This window comes from Zalophus californianus, chromosome 3, assembly GCF_009762305.2.
Source record: "Zalophus californianus isolate mZalCal1 chromosome 3, mZalCal1.pri.v2, whole genome shotgun sequence".
In the NCBI taxonomy this organism is placed as follows: Eukaryota; Metazoa; Chordata; class Mammalia; order Carnivora; family Otariidae; genus Zalophus; species Zalophus californianus.
In genome coordinates this window covers 89159788-89181121 of record NC_045597.1, presented here as the reverse complement: position 1 = coordinate 89181121, position 21334 = coordinate 89159788, and the positions used below count along the sequence as shown (strand labels likewise).

The window sequence follows — 21334 nt, the reverse complement described above, 5'->3', positions numbered from 1 at the left end:
TTACCTTTGAAGCCATCTGGTCCTGGACTTTTGTTGAGAGTTTTTTGATAACTGATTCAGTTTCATTGTTGGTCATCAGTCTGTTCAAATTTTCTTTCTCTTCCTCATTCAGTTTTGGGGGGTTATATATTACTAGGAATTTATTAATTTCTTCTAGATTGTCCAATTTGTTGGCATAGAATTTTTCATAATATTCTCTAATAATCCTTTATATTCCAGTGGTGTTCATTGTTATTTCTCCTCTTTCATTTCTGATTTTGCTTATTTGAGTCCTTTCTCTCTCTTTTTATAAGTCTGGCTAAAGGTTTATCAGTTGTGTGGATCTTTTCAAAGAACCAGTTCTTGGTTTCATTGATCTGTTCTACTTTTTGTTTGTTTGTTTCTATTTTGCTTATCTCTGCTCTCATATTTATTATTTCCTTCCTTCTAGTGCTTTGGGGTTTTGTTTGTTGTTTTTCTAGTTCCTTTAGGTTTAAGATTAGGTCATTTATTTGAGATTATCTTGCTTCTTGAGGCAGGCCTGTATTGCTATAAACCTCCCTCTTAGAACAACTTTTGCTCCATCCCAAAGATTTTGGACCATTGTGTTTTCATTTTCATTTGTCTTCATGTATTTCTTGATTTCCTCTTTGATTTCTTGGTTGACCCATTCATTGTTTAGTAGCACCTTATTTAAATTCCATATATTTGTTTTGTTTTGTTTTGTTTTCAGATTTTTTCTTGTGTTTGGTTTCTAGTTTCATAGCATTCTGGTTGGAAAAGATGCATGGTATGACTTGTCATTTTGAATTTGTTGAAACTTGTTTTATGGCCTAATATGTGATCTATTCTGGTGAATATTCCATGTGCACTTGAGAAGAATGTGTATGAATATGCTTTATATGTTTTAAGATGAAATGTTCTACATATATCTGTTAGATCCATCTGGCCCAATGTGTCATTCAAAACCAGTCTTTTTGGGTGCGTGGGTGGCTCAGTTGGTTAAACAACTGCCTTTGGCTCAGATCATGATCCTGGAGTCCCAGGATTGAGTCCCGCATCCAGCTCCCTGCTCAGCAGTGAGTCTGCTTCTCCCTTTGACCCTCCCCGCTCTCATGCTCTCTCTCTCTCATTCTCTCTTTTAAATAAATAAATAAAATCTTAAAAAGAAACAGTGTTTCCTTGTTGATTTTCTGTTTGGAGGATCTATCCATTGATGTAAGTGGGGTGTTATAGTCACCTACTACTAACAATTCCTTCCTTTAACAGTTATTTTTGTATTTGGATGCTCCCATGTTGGGTGCGTAAGAATTTACAATTGTTCTATCTTCTCATTGTATCATTCCCTTTATGATCATATTGTGTCTTTGTCTCTTGTTACAGTCTGTTTTAAAGTCATTTTGTCTAATATGAGTATTGCTACCCCCCCCAGCTTTCTTTTCATTCATTTTGTGTGATAAATATTTTTCCATCCCTTTACTTCCAATCTGCATGGGTTTTTAGATCGGAAATGAGTCTTTTATAGGCAGCAAGTAGATGGGTCTTCCTTTTGTACTATGAGACATTTTAAAAACAAATTGTGTACTGATGATTTCATTACAACTACCCCAGGACGAATCTCTAACAAAGAAGACATTTTTGTCTTTTGCTACAAAACCATACTACCATTATCATACCCAACCAAAATTAAAAATAATTTCTTGATATCATCTGATACCAAATTTGATTTTACTTTATCTGCTTATCTTTTTTTTTTTTTTTATAAGTCCACACATAGTGTTTGGTATGTCTCTTGCATTCCTATCTCCTCTTTACTATTTATTTTTTTAAGAAACTGAGTCATATGTTCCCACATTCTGGATTTAGCTAACTGCATCCTTGGAGTGTGGGTGAGCATATTTCTTTGCCTCTTTCTGTAAATTAGTGTTTAAATCTCAGGGTTTGATTAGATCAGTTTCAAATTTTTGGCAAGTCCCTTGTAGTGTTGTGTATTTCTGATTATATTACATTAGAGACACCTTAATAATCACTTTAGAGGGATGCCTGGGTGGCTCAGTGGGTTAAGCGACTGCCTTCAGCTCAGGTCATGATCCCAGGGTCCTGGGATCGAGCCCCGCATCAGGCTCCATGCTCGGTGGGAAGCCTGCTTCTCCCTCTCCCACTCCCCCTGCTTGTGTTCCCTCTCTCTCTGTCTCTCTCTTTCTCTCTGTCAATTAAATAAAATCTTTTAAAAAAAGGTAGAATTTAGAATAAATTTCAAAAAAATAATCACTTTAGAGAATGTTTAGATTGATCTGTGAGTTTGGGTATTGTTAATTTAATCCATCCACTAAAAAGTCCTCTATCAACTTACATTTTTATGGAATATTAAATTACCATCAAATATATTCCATACAAGAAAGGAAGGGTATGATCTATAATTTTTTCAATTTTTAAAATAGGACTTTATTCTCTGAAATCCTCCAGAGGTGACCAATGGACTTACACAGATTAGATCAATGATAGGTAGATGATAGATAGATAGATAGATAGATAGATAGATAGATAAATAATAGATAAAAGAACAAGTAGGTTGTATATCTTCAAATATATAAATGTGGTCATTAGTCCTTTTGTACTCAAATTCTTCCATCAAATTAGCTCCTGTGCCATTTTTGACATACTCGAATTTTGATAGCTTTCTTATTTTCAAGCAAAGGAAACATTCTAATATCATTTTATTCCAAACATAAACTCAGTAAAACCCTTCTTCATTTTAGTGGGAAAATGTGTTTAGAGACCACAATCTGTGCATTAGGGTGCTTCTAGTACTTTCAGTAGTCCAAATGTGAAAATACATCATTAAAACAATTAAATAATGAGTTCATATTGATACCACCAACTCAAATTAAAATTTCAGAATTATATATTTTTTACATTTTATATTTTTATTTTATGGTAAAATTTTAGCTTCTGTTGTCATTAACAACATAATTAGCTATTAATTTTTCTTGATACATATAATAGTTTAATGAATCAATACCAATATTATTTAACAAGAAAGCCATTTAATATATTTTAAGACTTTTGTTATTTTTTTTCTAATAGATATATCCTACTGTTTCCTACTAGTCAAATTACTGTTTTCAATATATTTAAATTTATGAGTTTATAATAAAAATAAAAATATTTTTATTTTTCACTTGTGGAGGATACTAGGGGACAATTTCAGTATTTTGAAACTGATAAAGAAGCATCTTGCTTTTTTCATACACAATCTTGTAGTTTATGGTAAACTAATAATTGATCAGGAATGTTTCATTTTTATAAAATATTCCAACTAATAAATCAAGAAAGAATGATAGAATTAGATCAGCAACTTAACAACTGGTATGTTTTTGGGCAAAGTCCTTATGTTTTATGAGTTTATTTGTAGTATTTGTAAGTGGGAATGCTCGTTACCAGGCTTTGCCCTTAGGTATCTCCCTGTAACTGAACCAAAATTTCAAGAGAAAGTATATTAGGAATGGTAGGCTAACTAAGGTAGTAATCAGTCCCCAAATATTAATGCCTTAGTAAAATAAAAGGGCTTTTTTATACTCCCATTACATGGCTATGTGATCCTGTTCCATGAAGTCAAACATGATACAGTCCACCTCTATCACTCCATTTCCTTTTAGTCCCTTGCAATGCTCTATATGGATTTTGGTTAACTAAGTGATTTGCTTTGGTCAAAGTTGCATCAGCAAACATGCAATCAGAGGCCTCACAATCGCTCACCATCTTGTTGATCTTGGAGACTTTACCAATGGGAATTTGCTTGTGAGAGTATGAGAAACCACGCAGGGAGAACCAGTGCACCCCAACAAGCCCTGCTGACCTAGCAGCTAAGTGCAGATGAATGGGCAGGCCTCACAAGACATTCTGAGCCTTACCAGAAACTGCCCAGATTAACCAAGACCTGTAGAATCTTGGAATGATTGTTGTTTTAAGTCAGTTTTGGAGTAGTTTGTTATTTGGCAATGGATAACTAATACACTGAGAATATAGATGAAGCAAGATTAGCCAAATATAATAATATGATAAAATCAGGTTCATTTTATACTCTTCATTCTTTACATGAATTTCAAACATTCTATAATAAAAAGTTGAAAAGAAACTACTGAATGTCAGTATCATTTGAAACAATTTTTAGTTCATTTGTTTTAATTTCCTTTCAGTGTTTAAGAATTGCTCTTTTTTATTATATTTGATTTTTTAAATTTTTTAAAATATTTTTTTCCAAAATTTAAAATATAAATATCCAGAAAGTTCTAGCTTTCATCTCTGTCCCCTCTCCCCCATTCTTTCTCTCTCTCTCCCCTTAGATATCCATTTATATTAGTTGTTACATGACTATTTGGGGAGGCGTTTTAGAGATTTGTTAGTGAATTATTTGTGACAAATACATAGACAACTAGGCAAACAGGAAAATAAGGCAGTTATTAATTTCAAGAAAAACTACATTTGTTTGAGAAAAGGAAAATTAATCACATTATGAGATTAGCTATTTGTGAGTGGCATGTATGTTGTCACATCACTGTAAACGGTATCCATTGATCTAACTAAAATTACAATACAACTATATTGGAGATAGGGGGGATAGAAAGTTCTTTGGATGTGGGGGGTAAAGAAAAAGCCAAATTCTTATCTTTATGTTAGTAAGTGAATAAAAAACCGTGTAAATGAAAATAAACCAAGAAGTAGCAGTTTGGACATGCTATTCAGAAATACAAATAGTCAATACCAAAAGAATGAACTAAGAACTAAAAGTCATCTTCTTTGCAGAGGGTGGTGGGAACTGTTGGTTTTTCATAAGGATCTTTGTTGATTATCTTGTGAGTATATCTTTGAATCCTTACTAGTTGTATGAGGTAGGCTGTTTCTTATAGCCCCATGAAAAAAATTAATTCTTTGAGAGTTTATTACCTATCTATTGCTGTGTAATGACTTATAGCAAAACTTGGCATCTGGAAACAACAGATTATTACTTCATAGTTTACCTGGGTCCTTGAACAACTTAGATGAGTGGTTCTGGCTCAATCTCTCATGGAGCTACAATTAAGATGTCAACCAGAAATAGAGTCATTTTGGTGTTTGACTGTGGCAGTCTGCTTCAGGGCTCACTCACATGGCATGCCCAGAAGCCTCCAAGCTCACTCATGTGGACCTCCTCCAGGGTAGCCTCAGGACAGAGCAGTTGGCTTCTCTGACAGTGAATGATCCAGGAGCACCCAAGATGGAGGCCACAGCCTTTTTAAAATCTAGTCTTGGAAATGCTATCTATCACCTCTATTATAATCTGTTAGAGGCACATCCATCAGTCCAGCCTGCACTCAAAAGGAGAGCATTAATTCAAGAACAAAATTTGAATGCAAGGATGTGTATAAGATGAGGTATCTTAGGGGTTGCCTACAACAGGAGAAGTGGCTTCTCCCAGTTCCCATAAGTAAGTGTAAGCAGTAGCCTTGTGATGTAGAACCACCCAATTTGATTCCAGGGCTCATGTTCTTAACCACTATGTAACTCATATTTGTTGCCTGTGTGGTATTTACCCTGCATGTGAAAGCAGCACCTCCTTTCACACTGTTGCGATCTTGAAAGTATAGGGTGGTGGGAAGGATAATATACATACGAGCTGACTTTCATATGTGTGGCACGCACCCAGGTGTGTTAGGTTTGAGCAAACAGAAATAAGCTATATGTTATGCTCTGTATATATGATGCAAGCTATGATTCCCCCATTTACCTCTGGTTCCAAAAGTGTGCATGACTGCAAGAGAGAATTATAGGAGTACAAGGATAACCTTGAATTCACTCTAATTTATAAAAAGTAAAACCCTCTCAAGCTTTAGAACTTTATTGGTAATGAATTATCTGAGGCACCCCTCACTCTTGATCATGACAAAGTGCAGCTTCATATTTCTGGGATGGGGCATTATTCACAGGGGCATGTTGGCTAAGGTGAGGACCTGGTGCTATATCTTTAAAGCTGTTGAGAGCCACTGAAGTGTTTTAAGCATGGGAGGATGACATAATAGGATATGTACCTGCTCTTCTGAGCTATAACATTTTGTCTAAAACATCAGATGACATTCTACATTCTCATGCATGAGACAGCAGATGCCTCCTTTACACGCCACTGAATTCATTCATGTTACTGTAATGAGATTTATAAATTTCTCATATCTGCGTATTGGTCAAAGTACCCTATCTCAAGCCACCCGTGTCTGCCTCTCTCTCTGTGCACATAACCAAATTTGTGGCTACAGCCAGGCTGTGAGCTTTCTATGACACATACTGATTGCCTCATTCATGGTCTGTTGTCAGGTGGCAACCATGCTATTGACACATATTAGGAATTCAGTGAATGCTGTTAAGTCAAAATGGACTCAACTTGATTGGACGCCTGCTCTGTTTTAGGTACCGTACTGAGCTCTGGATGTACAGAAATAAGATAATGTCATTTTATTTTATTAATAAAAAATTCATGACCATATATATTCATTCAGTTTTTCATTCATTAATCAAACATTTTTGAACTGCTCTGAATGTGGCATTGTGCCAGGTGCTGGAACACAGCATCACACAGCACAGGGCCGCCGCTCTTACAGCTTCTGTGACCACCGTTGGGGACAGAAGAGTATATGATGATCCTAGCTCAGTACACTGTGTGGGCACAGAATAGGGGCTCATACATCAGCACAGAGAAGGGCCACAATTGAGGGAAGGGGAGATTTTTTGGAGGAAGTAAACTCTGAGTGGTTCAGAAGAATAGATGTCAGGATGAATGGAGGTGCGACTCCATCAAGTATTGGGACACTGGATTGGTAAGACCTGGGTGGGGGGAGTGGGAAATCAAGGCTCTAGAAGGGGAAGGGATCAACAATTAAAGTAAATATTAGTAGGAGTTACTGATCCCTCTAAAGTGATATGCAAACCAAGCAAACCTTCATCTCTGCTGTCTTTGTGTCTTTCCAGCCCTCTACGAGCAATCCTGCGAGGTGTACAGGCACCAAGGGAACACAGCTGGTTTCTTCTACATTGACTCTGATGGCAGTGGGCCACTGGGACCCCTCCAAGTATATTGCAACATCATAGGTAAGGATCAGAATCCCTACTCACTCTTAACCTAGCTATGTGATGGTACACAGCAAAAGGAAGACCACTGGAAAGGGATATGTGTAAATACAAACTTAAAGAACCAACTTCTGTATAGGGGGGATGTTATTTAAGTAAATAATAGAAATTAGCAGCTGGGTTATCTTCATTAGAGAGGAAGACTTAATGGTCTTGATCACATTCCGCTGAACCAAGAATTAACTCTGAAACATTTTCTTTAGAGCTTGGCCAGGACATTTTCTCTCTTAAAACTCAAAAGCAGAAAGAAAGGAAAAACAACTAAACAAACAAAAAACAAAACTCAAAATCAATAGGAAACCCTGACTCAGGAAGTGGGAAAGTGTGATTCATGTCTGACCCCGGGCATGGTGTGAACCCCATATGCTTTCTGAGCTTCAGTTGTTCATCAGTGAAATGGGAAAAGTAATTCCTTCCTCCCAGAGTTGAAGATAAGACACAATCATGAGTATTGGAGGAATTGTCCAGGCTACTTATCCAGTAGATGCTTAATAAGAAAAGTGAGCTATTTGCATTTTCCTGGCCACGCCTTTCTAAGTGCAGAAAGTCATACTAAGAATTAATTATTGCACAGATTTAAATACAATATACAATCACTAAGTTATTCTGAAAAATAATTCCTCAAAACCAAAACCTGATGTAATAGTTCCTTAAAAATAGAGCAATGCAAGTGCCGTCTCCACTGTGAGTGTCATTAATTGACACATACACATTTTTGTGTGTTTGTTTCAAGCTCTGGCCTTTGGAAATGACAACAGAATGTTGTAATAAAGCAGAAAAGTAGGAGGGTATTAGGGATCATTGAGTACTCAGGCCTCAGGCTTCCCTGCAACAAGGCAAGCACATTCACCGAGCTCTTTCTGTAGCCACAGGCTGGCCTGGGCACTGAGGATATGCAGAAAAATAAGACACAGCCACTCTCATTTGTGAGGCAATAATATCAGGAAAAATGCCACGTACTATCACAGGTAGAAATGCAAGCAAACCATTGCAAAACTGGTGATTATGGGCACTTAGCGATTTGTTCATCTGGATACAAACAACCACACCACACTTCTTCTGCAGAAGATGTTAGTTACACAGAATTAGATGCATTTCATTGCATTTCCTTAATACTCCGTCACTCCAAACTGCATATATGCTGGCTGCTTCTCAACTTCCCTATAACACAATTAGAAATTGTGACACTGTTTTCTTTTTCTATGTTATGGTAACCTATAGCATTAATATATAGGTGAAGAACTAGTTTTTTCCGTGGATCTTGACTATTTTCAAAATGTAATTAACACATGGAGCTCCAGTGATTCTTGTTAAAAACTCAGACTTTCTAGCTTAAGAAATTGATTTCAGTAAATGCCCTTTTACTGAGTCCCCTAAGTGATTCCAATGCAAACTGTCCCTGGTTTACTCCTTACCAAAAAACAGAGGGAGTGATTTGGCTGCAGAATAAGGGCAAGGGGATCAATGCCTGCTGATGAGAGATCAGTTGTGATTGCTTGTCTCCTACCCACTTTGGGAGCTGAACTGAGAGTTTACAAATACCATTTCTTGCACTCCTCACAATAAAAACCTGAGATAGATATTTTTATCTCTATCTTACACAGAAGGAAAGAGAATATGAGAATTTCATGACTTGCTCAAGGTAATAAATACTGGGACTAATAGTCAAGACTCAGGAAGCAAACAAAAGCTTCTGGTGCAGTAATAATTTATATCGCTCAAGCATTAACTGGATACTTTGTATTGCTTATGTTTTGCTTTAAACTGATTTTATTTTTGTTATAAAATAAGTCAATATTAATTATAGAAAATTTAACGAAAAAAGCAAGGTCTGAAGAAATTGTTAAAGTCACCTTTAAACCACAATCCACAGATTGCCATTGTTATTTTATTGTTAGGATTTCCTTGGGATTTCTTTTTTCTGTGAATGCATATGTGTGCTTCTTCTATGAATGTACATATTTTAAATATATATTTTAAAATCATGAATTTAATAGATAAGCATAGACTTGCCCTTATATCATTAAAATATACTTTGAGATTAAAATATATACATTAAATATGGCTTAAAATTATTAAACTCTTCAAAATTATGTAAGCACTGACATGGAGGGATTATTGATTCATAGGTCTCATTTACATGGTGTACCCTGCCTCTTTGGAAAGACTTTTCCTGGGGCTAATGTATGATATTTTATCCAGGAATAGCTAAAGAGGAATGCTTACTTGTATTTAAAGGTTGCTATTTTGCTGATGTAATACAGATACAAAATAGTGTCTGCATCAGTTTCTCCAGGCTGCTATAACCAATTGAGTGGCTTAAAAGTACCTGGAAGTGTATGCCTCACAGTTCCGGAGGCTGGAATTCTGTCCAAAATCAAGGTGCTGCAGGGCCACACAACCTCTGCACCCTATAGGGGGGAATCCTCTCTTGCCTCTTCTGGCTTCTGCTGGCTTGCCTAAACTTTGGGCATTCCTAGGCCTTAGCAGCAGCACTTCAGTAACTCCGTCCCCAGATTGTCACCCTGCTTCCATGTAGCCTTCTTCTCTCATGCATCTGTTTCATCTCTTCTTATAAGGATATCAGTCATATTGGATTAGAATCCACCCTAGTGGAGTATGATCTCATCTCAAGTTGATTGCACTTGCAAGGAAACTATTGCCAACAAAAGTCATGCTCACAGGTGTCAAGAGTTAGTACTTCCATGTATTTTTTGGACAGAATTCAACCCATAATGGTATCATTTCAGTCTCCTTCATGGGTTAATCATGGAGAAGACACAAAAGCAATTATAATATGAGGGTCATGGCAGGGTATGAATAGTGTTCTGGGAGCCCACTGGAGGAACACCTAACCGAGCCTCCTGTACAGTGGAAGGGATTTTGGGTAGGCAGATAATGCATGTCTCTAAGATCTGGATGGGGAGTAGGAGCTATCCAGAAAAAGGCAAAGCAGAGCATTTCCAGGAAGAACAAATGAATGTCAGGAACAGCGTTCCTGCGTCCCATAAACCTGCATATTTGTGAGGGCCACCGAACTCACCAAGATGAGTTGCAAGTTTAGAACATTGAGAAATTCATCAAACGGAATGAGTAGGAAAGGATCACATTTACCTGAGTAGGGGCAAGCAAAAGCTGTTGAAGATCCATAATATGAACTATAGTTTCCCAGCAAAGAAATCTACTAAGTCAATTCCAGGGAAAAGAAGGAATGTTTTATGATAGACAGTTGTTGAGCATGCAGACTAGTTGACTGTCCCTGAATGAAAGATGAACCGCTTTCTGAGCACTAGCCAGAAGATGCCATCCTCATATCATGCAAGGATTTTAGCAAGATTCTCTTATCTTCAGGACAGTGGAACACTCAAAGGGCTTGCTCAAATTAGGGACTGTTTAAAAAGGTGTGAGCTTACGAAAGGAAATTATGGGAAGGGGAAGAGCAGAGCTAGTAACAGAGGGGTTTTTCCCACCATCAGGCGCATAAAGGTGAAAGGAGGGAGTATTGCCGGAGTGGGAAGGAGGGCAGCATGTGGAGAAGCTGTGCCTTGAGAGAGCTATGATCTCCTGTGTGGGAATAGTTAACTAGGAGCTTGAGGAATGCTCCAACTCTCCTTGTTCTTTCCAGTCTCTTCCCTATGTCTCCACTGAGCAAACCCAGCTAGATTTCAGAAGGCAAGAACAATTGTTGATGTAATGTTTTTCATCAGCCTTCCTGGGCACAGAGAAGGCAGTAGACAGATGGAGAGTGCATTGGTGGGGGGCAAATGGAAAATATCGTTAGCCTGTGCAAAGAACTGTGCAAAGAAGACTGGGGAAACAAATGATTAGAATTCATCAAGGATCAACGATGGTAGTGAGGCAGGAGCTATCAGTGAAATCCACAAAGCATGCAAATATATGAAGATGGATTTGTTCAATAGATTTTAACCTGAAGAAGAAAGGACTCCCTTTGCAGGTTAAATGGCAGTGAGATTAAGATGAATGCAAGAGGGGTGCTTTAGTGCCTTAGTTATTTGAATATCCGACTCTTGATTTCAGCTCAGGTCATAATCTCAGAGTCATGGGATCGAGCTCCACAATGGGCTCCGAGCTCAGAGTGGGGTCTGCTTGATATTCTCTCTCTCCCTCTCCCTCTGCCCCTCCCCCCACTCTATCTCTCTCTCTCTCTCTCAAATAAATAAATAAAATATTTTAAATAAAAGATGAATGTGAGAACCACAAATTGAATGAAAGACAAAGAGAGCTAACAAATTAAAAGTTGGTAAGTCACTCAGATGGTGGATAACTGAGGGACACTGTGACCACTAAGGGAAACTATGGCATATTAAAATATAATATAGTTTTGGTAAAAGGGACATCTGGGCTCCATGCCACTACCTGGTTGTAAAAATCTCCTGTCCTGGATGTGGATAATTTTAGCCAATGTTGAGAAGTTTGTAGGCATCCTTGGCTATGTCAATCCAATTGGGCAAGTAGGGAGGAGTGCATTTAAGATAACAAGAAATCCAGGAGGACTCAGAATTAGGTTGCTGGAAGAAAATTCATTTAAGGTGAGCTTGCAGAGTGGGTTAGATACCATAAGGAAGTAAGGGAGTTCCAGGCACTGGGATCAATATAAAGGAGAAGATAGGAATGGAGAAAGACCAGGACACAGAAAGTAGTTAGTAAAAACCTGAGAAATCCGTGCAGGAAGTTGGGGTTGAAAGGTAGAAGAATGAGTCTTCTCAGGTGTTTCCTGCTTCCCTCAGTGCACTGGTTAATTTTATGTTTCACCTTGGCTGGACCATCGTACCCAGATATTTGGTCAAAAATTATCATTAATATTTCAGGGAGGGTGTTTGTTTTAGATGAGATTAACATTTTAAATCAGTGAACTGTGAGTAAAGCAGATTACCCTCCAAAACGTGGATGGGCCTCATCTGATAAGTTCAAGGCCTTGGTAGAAAAGAGACTGACCTCTACCAAGCAAAAAGAAATTCTGTCAAGAGATGGCCTTTACACTCCAACTGCAACTCTTTCTGGGTCTCCTGCTTTCTGGTTTACCCTGGAAACATTGGATTTACAAAGCCTTAATGATCCTGTGACCCAATTCCTTAAAATTGATCAATATATTGATTGAGAGAGAGATGATAGACGTAGATAGATATAGATATGGGTAGATAATTAGAGTCACATCCTGTTGGCTCTTTTTCTCTAGACAACTGGGAATAGTTTAGTGCTCCTACTCTGGCTCTCTTCTCATTTTGGTATTATTTCCACCATGACATCAATCATACCTACATTGTAACCAGTAGTGTTTACTTGTGTGTTCCCATGGATCTTTGAACTCCTTGATGGAAGATGAGGGACAGAATGTGATGAATCCTGAATCTGCTTTATGCATGCTCCAATGAGTTCAGTGTAAATGGAACTCTGAGAAATCCCAGCCAAATTAAAAATTAATTTCTACCTTTCCCCTTTTTTTCTTCCTAATCTTGCTAATTTATCTTATATTAAGGTCCTGTCCCATTAAATCAATAACAGTTTGGAACTGTGGATACTGCCTCAATGTCTGATTTAACTGGGTTTGAATCATTTCTACCACGTGCAATGTCTTCTACAAATCCAAGAGTGCAAGTACCCACATTTTCCCCATAGCCTCTGACTTCTCATGGATGGTCTTCCCCAAATCCCTTCTTTTCTTCAAACACAGGAATGACCAATGGGAATAGCACATGTTTTGGATTCACATTGGAATTCAGATTCTAGTGCTGGCACATTCCAGCTGTGTGACCTTGGACAAGTCGTTAAGCATTTCTGGATCTTGGTTTCCTTATCAGTGAAATAAAGATGTTAAAAATGGCTGCCTTTGAGATTAATGTGAGGATTAGAATATATATGCAAACTTTCCAGCCGCAAAAAGCAAATGGTCATGAATTTGGGTAACCAAACACCCTGGTGTGATTATTAATCATGCCCTCATTCTCTCTCACTGCTGTCCTAGTATAGATGATATCTATATAATCATCTGAGCTGTAAAAGATAGCTGTCTCCTTTTGCCAGCAATAGAGTCTGTGCTCCTTCTGCAGGTGCCGTGAGATTTCTGAGGGTCTAGAAGCCTGGAGGGAGCATTTGTGAGGGGAAGCCTCTAGTATTTAGAAAGCAGAATTAGAAATGTGGGGCATTCTGACAACATTTTCCTTAGAACTTGACATTTAAGCTCATTTTACGCAGTTTCCATTTTGCCATTTTTAATGTTAACAGGGCATCTTGTCAACATGTTAAAAGATGTTTCCCAGCCATACGCTGTTTTTCCTCTGTACAGTAGAATTGCATATTGATATGTAAAATTGTTTGTTTAGAACCACTAACAAAAACACATTTATTTTCTCTGTTGATGGATACAATGCCAATTTCTTGTATCTAGACCTGTACAGCAATCATCAGGCATTGCAAGGAGTTTATAAGGAATGTTTCATCAAATCTCTAAAGCAAAACTTGTTTTTCATTCTCAAAGAGCTCATAATCCATTTGCAAACCACCTTACAAGTCTCCATATCTTATCCCTCTAGTTATTATGATGCTCTGTTTCTCCTTTCTTTGGCAGCAGGCTCTGTTTTCATTAAAACTCATCAAAGCATGCATAATGGAGTAGGTAGAGAAGCTGCAATTGAAGTCTCTCTAATATTCCTGCACATAATTGTGCAGTGTGATTGCAGGTAATAGATTATCATCCAGACTATTGACAGAAAGAAACGTGTCCATTCAGTTAGGCCTAACAGCCTTGCTGTTAAAGTTAGAACAATGTCTGTGAGTTGACAGTTTGTGTATGGGCTGCACAAGGGTCTGTCGGTGTATAGGAAACAAGAGTTACCCATGACATTGCATGGAACCAACTTATAGCACATTTATCTTTCCCTGAGTTTATTAGAATGTTGTTAATTTTTGGCAGCTGTATTTTACAACAAGGAGAAGTAGAATTCAGTTGTTGCTGTCTGGCACATCTGTAATAAAGTTCTGCCCTTTTACTTCCTATTGGAATCCCCCGTTGGCTTCTAGCCCAAACATTGCACTTCACACACACACGCATGCACACACACATGCAGACATACTCGGCACAAGAAGGAAGAATTAACATCCCTGCCAAAGTCTTCTACAAGAACAATTGAAACCTTGTCTTTCATCATAAGTTAGATGGCCATCATTTCAGAAGTACGTTTGCCAAAAAGTTGTCATTTGATTTATGGACTACATGCAGTTGTGTTGGATATCTACTGGGTACTGGGTTAGTTCAAGACGTATCACTGTGAAGTACCTGGAATTGGTTTTACTTTGCAAATATGTTAATGAGGCTAATAAGTTACAGAAACAGGATTCCAATTATAGCTATCAGAACCTAAAGCTGTTCCTTTGTCTGGTGTGTTCTGTGTCTTACCAGAGGATCCTAAGGCCCAGGAAGCACTCTTTCCTCTCTTACTTTAAATCAGTATGCATCACTTGTCTGCTTGGACCAGGCAATGATGAGGCACTGAGAATATAGAAATGATTAAGATATGGTCCCCCAAGTCCACAGAGTTTATAATCCCCTGTTCTTGTGGAAAAAAAAAAAGAAAACAATGCCCAAGTCCTCAGCCTTCCCCACTCTGACTCATATTTCATACAACAGCTAGAGGAATCTTTTGAAAACATGGGTCTAACTGTGCCTTCCCCCATGCCCTTCTTCTACCTATGCAAATTCCAAGCTCCATAATCATGGCTTACAATTTTGAAGGGCATGGTTGTGAGGGTAAGTTAGTTCATTTGCATTAATTAAAAGTCTTAGAACAATTCCTGGTGCTTATTACATCCTTCAAATTATTATAATTAATATCTATCATAATTATTGTCGTGGGACCATGGGCAAGGCCCTCAATCTTTGTATCTCAATTTCTCTCTGTGTATATGAAGGGTGATGATAACACCTTTTTGTGACTGGTATGTACACAATTAAATGAGCTAACATTTAAAGAATGTCAGAGAGTGACACAGAGCAGGTAGTGTAGGAACCATAGGTCTTTCTCCTTCTCTTCTTTCCCCTTCCCTGGGAAACATGTCCACTGTGTCTCTGGGCAGCAGGATAAGCTCATCCTGGGGAGGAACCCGCAAGCTGTGTCCCCGTCCCTAGGTAGCACAAGCACCGTTTCCTGCTTGAGACTCACTCACGGGTGACATATGCGCTGTGGCTCACTAGCCATTTAATCATTTGGAGTAATACTGGTATTGTTGCTTATATTTCAGAGGGACAATTTGCTTTCTATAAATTAAGTGTTTTCCAGAGGACTGTTTTAGGCTGAAGAAGAATGGCAATTCAACAGCTTAGAGGAAGGAAACTTTTTTGAAGTATCTCTCTCCCTGTTTGATATCTTAGGCTATCAACCAAGGCTTGGTGACCTCATAGTGCTTCCAGAAGGCTGGTCTCTTATGCTAAGCTAGGGAGCAGATCTGCTTGTGTTGAATGCATGAGCATTAAAGTGGTCTCTCTGGGCTAGTGGCAGACGGCATAATCTCCTGCTAAATTGGGCCATTAAATAAAACTACTAAGTCATAAAGCTGTAGCATTACCCTGAAATTAAAGCATTGTCACCTTTGAATTGCCAAGAATTTTAACAGGCACTTAGAGAAATTCCTTTCACACACCCATTTAGCACGGCCAGTTGACTCCAATCACGTGGATGAAAACAGAAGGCTCAGGACAAAAGATGGGAGGTGACTGCAATGTGCTTTTCATTCATTTATTTGCTTATTCACTCATTCACACACACACACACACTTTACTAATGCACTCACTGATTTCTTGAATTTCTTTATTCATTTCTCATTTATTTACTCATTAATTCTCTCATGTATTTACTTCTGCATTTATTTTTCATGTTTATTATTCATTCAATCTTTGAGTCAGTCAGTCACTCAGTTATTCAGTTGGTCATTCAGAAATTAAGCCATTCACATAAACTTTTGAGAACCAACTGAGTTAGGTGACAAGTTTACAAAATGAATGTCTGTCCTTGTCCTCAAGGAACTCACGGTTGGAAGAGAGAGGCAGATACTGTGAACAGATTATTTATACATGGTGCAGAAAATAAAATAGAAGCCATAGGTGGTTCAGAAATATTACAAGGAATCAAGGGACCCAAGGACACTGGGGATGGTGGTCAGAGAAGATGTCTTTGAAAAGCTGCCCTCTGAGCTGGGTTTTGTAGTAGAAACAGCAAACATTTAACTGAACATCTACTGATATGAGGCACCACACTGGGCACTTTACATTTAGAGTATCATTCAGTTTTCTTGGCAATCATGTGATGAAAGTACCATTCTTTCCATTTTATAGAGCAGGACACTGAAATCTTGAGAAGCTGAATCACTTGTCCTGAGTCTTACAAGTTTATATATGTTGACCAGAAGTTGGAGCTAGGTCTGCGATTCCTATCCTTGGGTGCCTAAGACAGGTGACACAGGCAAAGAAAGACCCATGTGTCCAAACAGACCCTTCCTCTGGATTCCCCTGGCCTGTTCTGCCCTCACCCATCGGTCAATATCACAGTGGAAATTTCCCCAAGGAAGTGACCCTGATGGAATGAGGTCTCTATAATATCCACTTCACCTCCCTGATTATCACTTTCCTCACCTGTAAAATAGGGCTCATCATACCCACCCTTCAAAGTTTTCCAAATATTAGATGAGAATTATATCAAACAAAGGTTCTTAATTTTTATTTCCCCAAAGAATGACCTGGGATAAATGTTTAAAATTATATTTTCTAGGATATCCCCAACAATGGTTATTCAGTAGATTTAGGACAGTGATCATAAATAGCATTTTTAATAAGCACCTAAAGATATCAGACTTTGGGAAATATCTCCATAAGGTGATTAGCATAGTGCTTAACTCTTAACAACTGCCTGTCCTTATCCATCTCCCACTTCCAAGAGGGGCCTGGTCAGTGACTAAAAGAACAGTTTTTCTTAAGACCTGAACACAGAGCCTATCCTGATGCCTTCCTGGTGGACTTTTCGCAGCACATTTTTATTGCAGAGACCTGGCGAAACCCTCCCTTTAGTGCTGTGGAGATCAGGGCACAATCCGATCAACCAGTATTTATTGATACTGCCTTGTGCTCAGTGCTATGCAAGCTACTGTAAACCACTAACCTCTATGCCCAAGGTTCTCATATTTAACTTCTGGCTCTTAAAGCACTTTTATCTAAGTCATTCTATTTAAGGTCATGCAATTACCTTGTAGATTTGACAGACGTGGAATCCCAGGCACACTAACTTCTAAGAGACTCAATTTCCTCATCTGTATAATAGGGATGATCAGTTACTCTTACATCAGTGATGTTTAGATAAAATAAAATTAAATAAATAGTGTGCTTAATGCACTCAATCCAATATGTGGCATTCTCAAAGAGCTTCTGAAATAGAAGCCATCATCGGCAATTGCCATCGTCATAGGAGGACCTAGATTCTGAAGGAATTCAGAGAGAGGAGTGAAAAACAAACTGATGGTTCTAGAGGGGAGGGGGGTGGGAGGATGGGTTAGCTTGATGATGGGTATTAAAGAGGGCACATTCTGCATGGAGCATTGGGTGTTATATGCAAACTATGAATCATGGAACACTACATCAAAAACTAATGATGTAATGTATGGTGATTAACATAATTAAAAAATTCTTAAAAAAAAAAAAAAGAAAGGCTTTGTGGGAGACGTAGGACTTAGGTTTGACCTTGAAAGATAGTTGTCCCAAGGCTGGGCAGAGAGGGAAAAGAGAGGGAAAAATTAATCCTGTTGAGCTCAGCAAGGTCATGGATGTGGAGATGCAATGAGCAGGTGTCAAAGGACCCTTGATATTGTTTGAGGGCTCCTGGCTCACCCATGTATTCTGATGCAGTGATACCATTGGGGTGGACAATTGTCTTGTCTGGAAGAGTGAAATAACATGTGGGAGTAAACGTGCTTCCCAGAAATCTTGTTTGCTCTTGTTCACTTTTCCTCTGAACCCAGGATTCTAGGGAGAGATGATGAATCGAAGTCAGTCTAGACATTCCAAAAAAAAAAAAAAAAGAAAAAGGAGGCAAGATGTGCTAGCAGCTTGTGATTCCATTCTCTGTGAAGTAGGGGAATCAGGGGAGCCATTCTCTAGGAGCTTTTTTCCTATTACTCAAGTCAAGGGAGCACCCATCAGTATGCAAGTGTTTGAGTATATGTATTTGCAAGGAGAAGTTGGTAAGAGATGTTGACTGGTTAGATTGTCCATTGAGACAATTTCCCCATGGATTTAACAGTGCCAGCTCAGTATTCTGTCCAGCCCTCAAGCCTTGTTCCTGGTTCTGTTCTGGAATATCATTCCCTCACCAACTTCTTTAGACCAAGCTCTCATCCCTTTCTCTTATGAAACTTCTTTGCCTTTCACAATTCTCATGGTCCCTCCTTCAATTCATGTAATAGACAACCATGTATCAAATGTAGCATGGTCATTAAGAGAATCCAAGCACTGGTGCTTCTTAGTTTTGTCAATTCAGGTGATGTTGTTGAGTTACTCAGCTTTCCCTGTTCCTTGGTTTCCTCTTCTGTAATGAATAATAGAACTTATTTTTAAGGTGGTTATGAGGCTTATATGAGATAACTGATGCAACCTATAAGAAAAAAATGCCTGGCATTACATACCTAATACATGATAGTTATTATTACTTATTTTTACCACCATAGCCCCTGAAACCTTGACTCTGGTTTCTGGGAATGAAGTAATGCAAATAACTAATAACTTTTATGAGTGCACAACACCTGATATACTGAAAGCACTCCTGAAAATTAATTCAATAGTATTAATAAACATGCACTTGAAAATGAATGTGCTACCACGTGTGAATGGTTGAATTTGTAACTAATTTTTGTTATTTGACAATTATTTGGCTAATTAGTCCTTAGCCATATGTGTGTTGGTATAGGGCACACGCACATGAATTTGTCGGAGCACAGTAGAATTGCTTCAAGCACTTACTACAAGAGAAGTACTGTGCAAAGCATTATCTTTTTCTCACTTAAGTTTTTATTCTAAAATATTCAAATTTACAGAAAAGTTGAAAGAATACTAACATGAGCACCCATACACCTTTCACCTAGTTTCCCCAAACGTTAAAATTTTGCCACATCTGCACATTTGTACCACCCTCATCTCTGTCTTCCTCCCTCTCTCTCCCCCCTCCCCCACTTCCCTTCTTCCTGGTATAAAATGCTTATTTTCCTTTTCCTGAACTCTTTGAAAGTAAGTTGTAGACATATTGATAATTTAACCTTAAGACTTTCTGCTTATATCTTTAAGAACAAAGATATAATCGGGCGCCTGGGTGGCTCAGTTGGTTAAGCGACTGCCTTCGGCTCAAGTCATGATCCGGGAGTCCCAGGATCGAGTCCCACATCGGGCTCCCTGCTGAGCAAGGAGTCTGCTTCTTCCTCTGACCCTCCTCCCTCTCATGCGCTCTCTCTATCATTCTCTCTCTCTCAATAAATAAATAAAAATCTTTAAAAAAAAGAACAAAGATATTATCCTACAAAACCATGCATAAGAACATAAACATGAATTCAATCAGAACTCTCCAATATATAGTATGTCTTGTCCCTACATTGTCTTTTATAGCAGCATTTGTTTTTGTATATCTATTCAGGATTCAAGGAGTGTCCACATGTTGGATTTGATGGTCATATCCTTTTAGCTTGTTTTAACTGGAAAATCCTTTCCCCCAACCCGTCTCTTTTGTATAGTTTTCATCATTAACTTTTTTGAGGAATACCAGTGAGTTGTTAAGCAAAATGTGCCATATTTTTTGTTTTGGATTTTTTCTGATAATTTCTTTATTGTTGGAATACTTTGGTAGAAAACCTCAGGGGTGATGTTTGACCTCTTCAGTGTATGCCACCAGGGGGCACATTGGGGAGGTTCAGCCCCATCACTGGCTAAAACACTTTTGTCAGATCTCTGCACTGTAAAGGTGATTTATGATCAGTGGATTGTCTGTGGGGTTATATGCAGACACTGAGTGAATATTCAGTTCCCATTCATTTTCTCCTAGTCCAGAAATGACCCTGACCCATATGCTATTACACTGGAGTTTGTAAAATGTTGTTTTACTAATCCTATAATTCCTTCTGCATTTTCTGCTGTCATTTTGCATTCTTCTCTACAGAAGAGCTTTTTTTTTTTTAGAAAAGCTTTTTATTCCTTGCCCTGCCTAACCTCTCTTGTGTTGCTCTAGACTCAGATTATTTCATTTTAAAATGTTACTATTATCATTATGTTTTTTGATGTTCAAATTGCCCCAAATATAGCTAGTCCTGGTCCCACTAGTTCTGCTCCTATGTCTTTCTTACCTGTCTCCATTAATCTTGGGAGTACCTCCTTGTTTTCTAGGACCAGATATTACCTTGAACTTGCCTTGCTTAGACCCAGACTCCACTGTTTCCCAAAGAAGTAAAAGACACATTTTTGTAGCAAATGGTATTTGGAAATTAGGATCTAGGTGTTAAGTTTGCTTATTACTTCTAGTCCATTTCAGTGGACAGAACTTGAAAATGTGTGTGTGTGTGCAAGTGTGTGCACACTTGTGCTTAAGTTATGATTTCTTATGGTTATCTCTAATGCAAATAAAGCACTGTTAGATTTCCCTCATCATTCTCTCTTCCATATATATCTCTCTTCTCTCACGGTAAGAACTTGTCTCAACAATACCAATATATTTACTCATTTGTTCTACCTGACAATATACACAAAATAGTTTCAGAGTCACATCAGCCATATCGCTACCAATAACAGAGTAAAGGGTAACATTTACTGAATTTTAATTTTAGTTCTTAGAATATATTCTACCAATTGTATATGGCTAGACAGAATACTTCATTAAAAAGTTACTTGAATTAATATTTTCTTATTGGTGGGGCGCCTGGGTGGCTCACATGGCTAAGCGTCTGCCTTCGGTTCAGGTCATGATCCCAGGGTCCTGGGATCGAGACCCACATTGGGGCTCCCTGCTCAGCGGGAAGCCTGCTTCTCCCTCTCTCCCTCTCCCCTGGCTCATGCTCTCTCTCTCTCTCTGTATCTCTGTGTTTCAAATGAATAAATAAAATCTTTAAAAAAATATTTTCTTATTGGTGATTCTTTTATCTATTTAATATACAGTTAGGCTTT

The 21334-nt window shown here is 38.2% G+C and overlaps 1 protein-coding gene across 1 annotated transcript in view; it reads left to right on the top strand.

The window, feature by feature from the left end:
* Nucleotides 1–21334, top strand: part of CNTNAP5 (contactin associated protein family member 5) — an 859701-nt gene that overhangs the window by 558241 nt on the left and 280126 nt on the right. The window contains exon 12 of the mRNA XM_027590999.2: nt 6979–7098. Within this exon, the coding sequence (XP_027446800.2) occupies nt 6979–7098 (120 nt within the window). The remainder of the gene's footprint in view (nt 1–6978; nt 7099–21334) is intronic.